Source organism: Crocodylus porosus, unplaced genomic scaffold, assembly GCF_001723895.1.
Source record: "Crocodylus porosus isolate Cpor-Errol unplaced genomic scaffold, CroPor_comp1, whole genome shotgun sequence".
Classification (NCBI taxonomy): domain Eukaryota; kingdom Metazoa; phylum Chordata; order Crocodylia; family Crocodylidae; genus Crocodylus; species Crocodylus porosus.
This window is the reverse complement of record NW_017728951.1, coordinates 15,466,369-15,473,248: the sequence shown is the minus strand read 5'-3', so window position 1 is coordinate 15,473,248 and position 6,880 is coordinate 15,466,369. Positions and strand designations below refer to the sequence as shown.

Below are 6,880 nucleotides of genomic sequence, written 5' to 3'. Positions count from 1 at the left end.
TTTAGCACCCACTCTGTGCCATGGGGAAATACAGGATGCTGGGCTAGATGGAATCGAGGTCTGAACCAGCATGGCATCTCTTAAGTTCCTATGTTTGATTTAGCTTCCCCAAAAGGTCATTTTTGATCCCGCAGGTGTGAACAAAATATATCAGTAGACTCTATCGCCCTAATGAAGGGTCTTTTTTTTTTCCTCGAGAAGGGACTAAATCTTAGGAACCTTTGTCATAAATTACCCCAAAGTTGGCACATTAACCCCACCTTGCATCCAAGCATTCATGTGGGACATCAAACACTTAGAAAAGTCAACCTTTAAGGAAAAGGGTTCTCGACCTTAAATCTAGTGAAGCTGGCACACCACAATAAACTACAATCTGGAGTAAATACATTTTCTTATCTTTCTGGGGTGTTTTCAAGGATAATTTGTGTTATATAAGAACAGGCAAAGTTTGTTTAGCAGTGCACAGCTGCTCAAGGTAGAGTATTGCACCATGAGTTTTTCTTTGTATAGCTTGTCCCATAATAGCTGCTGCTGAAGCAGGGGTGGGGGTATGTCTACACTGCTGTTCAAAGATGAGAGTGAAGCTTCAGTGGACTTACCCAAGCTGGATTTAAATTAGCCGGGTTGCCCGGTGCTATTACAGCCATAGCAGCATGGAGCTCAGTACAGACCGACTGTTCAAGAATTGACCCTGGTCGCTGGGTCAGTTTTGCAGCTCACGCTAAGCCCCATACCGCCACAGCTGCTCTTGGCATCCAAGTGAGTTAATTTAAATCTATGAATAGTCACCACAGCTTTGGACTGCAGTGTAGAAATGCCCAGTCCGGTAAAGTTGCAGAATGATCACAAGAAAAATAAAAGGACACAAAGCTCTCCAAAGCAAGCAAGTCTTATTGTTTCTTTGTTGATTCTTCCAGATGCTCAAAATTTGGACCACTGTGCTTTTTCTGCTGGGTGCAGTGAAAGGTAAGACAGAAGATTTATTTCAATGCAGGATTTTCTCTTCTGGTTTATTTTGCAAGGGTTTTAATTCTATACAGCGACAGTTCTATGCCAAACGACTATGGTTATATTGCTTGCATTTCATGTATAGGAAACACAGGCAGTATGGTTTGCTACCGCATGTGGAGCTCCGAGGGAGGAATTTGGGGGAATTTGCTTCCTCACCACAGCTTTATTGGTTTTGTCTTTTCAATCGGGTCACTATATTAGGGGAAAGCCTCACTGAGCCTTAGGTCTTTCTTGTCTATCGGGGCCAGGGCTGGATGCATGTGGTAGTCAGTTAGGGCCAGGATGCTCCGGCTGTCCAGAGAAAAATGCAGTGCAGGGGCCAAAGGAGAGAGTCTTTGAAGCACACTTTTGCAAGAGATGCAGCATAATTCCCACTCTATAACAGGTCTTCCCTGCTCTGTGGGTCTGTATAGAAATCAAAAAATCATAGAAAAGTAGGGCTGGAAGGGACCTCCAGGGGTCATCTAGTCTAACCCCTGATGGAGGTAGGATCATCCCTATGCAAACCATCCTATACAGATCCATTGCCTAACCTACTAGTGAAACTACACAGTTAACCCTGATACAACCACAAGACATAGCACCCTAAGCAGCCACAAGTAAAGTGGAAGGGCCATGGCAGCCAATGTCCTGTCGCTGCAAAGGTTGTTAAAATAAGCTCAGGAGATCCAAGGAAGGGGGCTACCCCCCCCCCCCCACTACAGAGGAAGGCAAACCCCCCAAAATCTGCACCAGTCTGACCATGGGCTAAAATTCCTTCCTGACCCCAAATGCGTTGAGGGCGCAGCCCTCTCTTTGTTCCTGCTAGGATTGGTAGCGGTCAGGGAGGGGGTTTCACGAAAGGGAATGACCATCAGTCTTCAGGTTGCAAAGTTGGAAGCACAACAAGTGCTTTGGGAGAGGGGTGGTCTTGGACCGACTGAGACCTCACCTTTGTTCATTCACACCCAAACGATCTGATCTGTGCACTACAGGAGAGCAAGTTTGCTTCGACAGGCTTGGCTGCTTCTCAGATGATATACCATGGGCTGGAACTATAGAAAGGCCAATTGCGAAGTTACCCTGGAGTCCGGAAAGGATAAACGCCCGCTTCCTTCTCTACACTAAAATCAATCCTAATTACTATCAAGTAAGACCTGTTGCTGTTTAAGTATTACAAGAGTTGTATACATACAAAACACAAACACAGACTTATCGGCTGTTAGCACTCCTAGGACTGCTAAGGATAGAGAGGGCCAGGTCTCTAAAATATTCAGGCAGCAACCTTCACCAGCTTCTCAGAAAGTTCCTGTCTAGTTTCCTATGAGGTTCAGTAAGTCTCACGGAGCAGAAATTCTCACCTGTGGCTGCAATAAGTGATTTTTTGAAGACCTCACCAGCCCTGTGCCAACCAAATGGCTTCCCTAAAGCAGACCATGAGTCGCTTTCTCCTTTATGTCCATTGATAAATGTTAAGGAAATATGCAGTATTAGAGGGCATTTGATAAGCAGAGGGAAGCACTTCCTAAGCAGAGGCTGAAATCGTGGCTCTGGCAATAGCAATAGCCAAAGTCAATAGCAAAATTCACATTGACAGGAATGGAGACAGAATTTCCCCCAGGTGTGAACCCTGCAAGCCATGAGTCATGAGCTTGTCTTCACATACACATCAGTAAATGCATATGATAAGCCCCTCCAATTAACTAGTTAATCGTGCAATAAATTTCGACCGGCCATACTTGTAAAGTCATTACCACACCATAAAAACGTCCATCCAACTATAAAAAGAGCCAACCAGCTATAAGGTTACTGCTTGAAAACATGTAATTTGTAGTTGGTTTCTATCCAGCTTTCATTTGAAGATTTAGCAGGGCTCTTACTGATCGTAAAAGCTGGCCTTAAGTAGCAACAGCAATGCTTTCTAATCTGCAGAGTTACTCGGATTTAAACATTTACAATTGTATTATCTACAACAGGAGATCACTGCAACCGATCCAACAACTATTGACTACTCAAATTTCAACGCGAGCAAGATAACCCGCTTTATTACGCATGGATTTATAGACCAAGGAGAAGAAACTTGGCTGTCAGACATGTGCAGGGTATGGTACTACAGATATTTAGGTCACATTTATAAATGCATTCCTCAAAATTACATATTTTTTTCTATTTCTAACCAATGTACCTCATGCTATCTGTGCTGACAAGAAGCTTTTACTTCTTCCTCTAGAAAAGAATGACATAAAATGTTGCTCCGCTAAAATCTGTTCAATCCTGGCTCTACATCTCTAAGAAAACTAATAGGCAAAAAGGGCCAAAGTATCCTCCTTGTTGAAGTCAATGGGTTTAGACAAGTAAATGGTAACAGAAGTTCGTCCAGTCACTCTTTTGTTTCCCTGATGTACAATCCCTGCCTCCAAAAAACAATAAAAATAACCTCAAAAAAACTAAAAACAAAACAGCTCAAGTAAGACACTGCTTGGAAACTGAGGTGATCCTACAATTTATTAAGCAGCTATACTCATGTCTGCTGCATCACCCCACACCTGCTGATAAAGAGAGAGGCTCCCCTGGTAAGGCACATGCCTGTGAGGGCAGGCAGTCCACCGTAATGGGGTAAGACTGCCATGACACAAAAAATTGGGTAGTGGCAATGAAAAGCTAGGGTTGTCAACCCTCCAGGATTGCCCTGGACGGGAGTCTCCAGAATTAGATCTAAATCTCCAGGATACTGCTGAGACTCACCCGGGAGATCAGTGATAGGGCATTCATTGAAATAAACATCAAATGTTGAATCCAATTTGTACAGTGGTCCGGTGGGTTTTTAAAATGTAATAGTAATGTGCCTTTGCCTTCCTGCTGTAAAGTCTCCGCGCTGTCATCCGTACCTGATGCACACAAGCACGCGGGCACGTTTGCCTGGTGTGTCGCTGCCACGCTGGCGCTCTGGAAACCTCCTGGAACAGATTCAAAACAGAGTTAGCAACCCTCTGAGGAGCTGGTCTGCTCAGGAACAGGCCCATCCTCCCTTATGGCTTCAATCATTAAACCGTAACATCTCCTTGACACATTTTTACCCATCTCCAGAAAGGTACCTTCTTTTAACATTTATACAAAAAAACAAATTCTGTGAGTGAGCAACCAGAATGGCTTACGCTGCCAGGTGCAAACTGGGTAGATTTTGCCTCAAGTTGGCACTAATTCCCAAGAAGGCTTGAGCCCTGTTCTTTAAACCCAGTCCATCTTTGATCTGAAAATGTATTTATTACCTGGGAAAATGTATTTATTACTTACTAATTTTTAAGTGCATTTTATACTACACTAGTTAGGGTTTAGTGTGATTTCTCCCATTAAGTCCTTGGATCCTCCTGTGGGCACCTGATCTGCTGCTCTGCTTTCTGGTTCCTGCCCTGTCTGCTGCTGTGCTCTTTGTTCCCTCCTTGATCTGCCAAGCGCCGCACACGCAGGCTCCCTGTTTCACTTGTGGCATGTGTGCTGCGGGTTGGCCACCGCTGTTTTTTGCATCATCAGGACATGGTTTAGTATATATAGGTGCTGTATTTGGAAAAAAATTAAAAGGAACGAATATGCCATTGATAAGCTTGGGTATGTTGCTTAAATAATGTCTTGATCCCTCCTTAATGCAACTTGCTTTTTTCTTTTTTTCTTTTTTTTTTGCAAATACGTATTTTCACCAGAGGATGTTTCAAGTGGAAGATGTAAACTGCATCTGCATAGACTGGAAGAGTAGTTCAAGATGCCAGTATACCCAGGCATCAAACAACGTCCGTGTTGTGGGTGCTGAAATTGCCTATTTTATAGATGTCCTCATGGTAAGAGATCTTCTTCTTTTAGGCACACAAAACAGCATAATATTGATGAAAATAATGTGATCAGAGTACACAATCTGAATGGGAATTTACACAGCCAGCAAAAGACACCTCCCCGACAACATTTTATCATGCGGGCAAATTTTAAAGTTCTGCTGCAAACAACAGAAGTGTTCGAGTTCTTTTACAATAGAAAGTGTTGGGCTCCCTGCTTATAAAGTTTCTGCCAGCCCCTTACTAGAGTTGAGTATTTTCAGTCTGCATATAAGTACTTTTGTACAACCGAGCTGTTGTATGGAGCCTAGTCCAACCACCTGCATAAGGCAGGATCATCCCTATCCAAACCATCCTAAACAAATCTGTAATCTAACTCTTGCTAAAACTACTGTCAACCCTGATACAACACAGGACATAACACTCTACCAGCTTGAGTCCCGTGGGTAAGATAAGTAGAGCAACTCCTAGTTGGTTAAACCCACCAAATGGGTGCTAAATTGATCATCACTGTCAAGACATCTCTACATGGGCTACAGGTACATACAAAATTAGGCAGCAACCAAGGAGAGGTTCAGAGAATCCAAATTTTGGATTTAGGTGTCTAAAGTGGCAGTTAAATGCTTAAACCTTGTCTAGGTTCCTCTGGAGATCTAGCCCAGACTGAAGGGCCAGATCCTCATCTAACACAAATTGCTAGAGACTTGCTAATATTCATCACCATTTTTACACTACATGAAGATTCAGGGACATTTTCAAAGCAAAATTACTGAGAATTATGTACCTCAGTGCTATTTTTACATTTGAAAATGTCCCGCTCTGTCCCTAGATCGCTGGACTTTAAAAAACTTAGTCCAGAAATTAACAACATTTTGGGGGAGAAGACCAGTCTCAATTTTTTATTTTTCTAAACTGTTTTTTCTACGACCAGTATAAGAAAAACAAGGGCCTGCTTTTCTACTGCCATTCAGCCTGTGCTATTTACAGGCCTGCAAAGCAGGTATAAAATGCAAATTAGAATAGTAGTGTTTGCATTGGTATTAGTGCCAGCACAGGGTTCAGAACAGTGCAGAATGAGACCTTTGAAGAGCACTGACGTCTTAAAAAGCCCAGGTGTAAAACCCCAAGTACACTTACCTGCCAAGGAAGAAGGAGCAAGCAGCCCAGCTGGTGGATCTATGAATATATGGGCCCAGTGCTACAATTTCACATGTGCACAGCAGTTATGGAAGCTGTCAATGGTCTGAGGCTTCAGCAGCGCCTATGGAACGACCCTGTTGCTTCTGCCCTTCTTTACGTTCCGGGAACCTCAGCTCTGCTCCACATATTTCTCAAGCAGCAGAATTTGGCCCTCAGTTAGTCATAGCCTCTGTCCATGCCTAACATCATTGACAATAAAAATTATGACTTTTAAACATTGTTTTTATCAGGAAAGATACCAGTACTCCCCTTCCAAGGTCCATATCATCGGCCATAGCCTTGGAGCTCACGTTGCAGGAGAGGCAGGGAGGCGGCGGCCAGGCATAGCAAGAATAACTGGTAAGTTAATGAATTCTAGCTCCATCGATACTAGAAAAAACTGCTAAATCCTACTATTACCTCATAATTTACAGAACCTGCCTGTAGGTGCTTGTTGGAGCTGGCTAGCATGTGTACATGGGTGCCTATGCATATCTATCCATCTATCTAGGGCTGTGCAAAATTTCACTGGTTGTTTTGATTCGACACTGTTTCAACTAATTTCGAGCTCAAAACAGTGAGATTGAATTGAAATGAAGGGCTTCGAAATGGCCTCAAAACGAAATGAGGCTAGCCAAAAAGTTTCAAAATGTTTCAAGTTTCCAAGCCAGCAGTGAGAGACAGGGGAGAACCAGGGCTGTGCTCGCCGCACCAGCCAGGAGTGCAGCCCTGGCTCTCCCCACCTCCTGCTGCCAGAAGTCAATAACAGTGCAAGGGAAGGGGACTGAGCCTGGGCTCAGTTCCCCACCCCAGAGCTGCGATCCAACAGGGGGCGCTTCAATCCGGCAGGGTGGGGCAGAGAGTCAGCCGAGTTGGGCTCGTTCCCC

At 43.9% G+C, this 6,880-nt stretch overlaps 1 protein-coding gene across 1 annotated transcript in view; it reads left to right on the top strand.

Annotated features, from left to right (window-relative positions):
- The first annotated feature begins 917 nt into the window (after positions 1-917).
- LOC109323880 (inactive pancreatic lipase-related protein 1-like) overlaps positions 918-6,880 on the top strand; it is an 18,834-nt gene continuing 12,871 nt past the window's right edge. The window contains exons 1-5 of the mRNA XM_019555540.1: positions 918-966; positions 1,986-2,140; positions 2,967-3,092; positions 4,689-4,823; positions 6,245-6,353. Coding sequence (XP_019411085.1) covers positions 918-966; positions 1,986-2,140; positions 2,967-3,092; positions 4,689-4,823; positions 6,245-6,353 — 574 coding nt within the window. The remainder of the gene's footprint in view (positions 967-1,985; positions 2,141-2,966; positions 3,093-4,688; positions 4,824-6,244; positions 6,354-6,880) is intronic.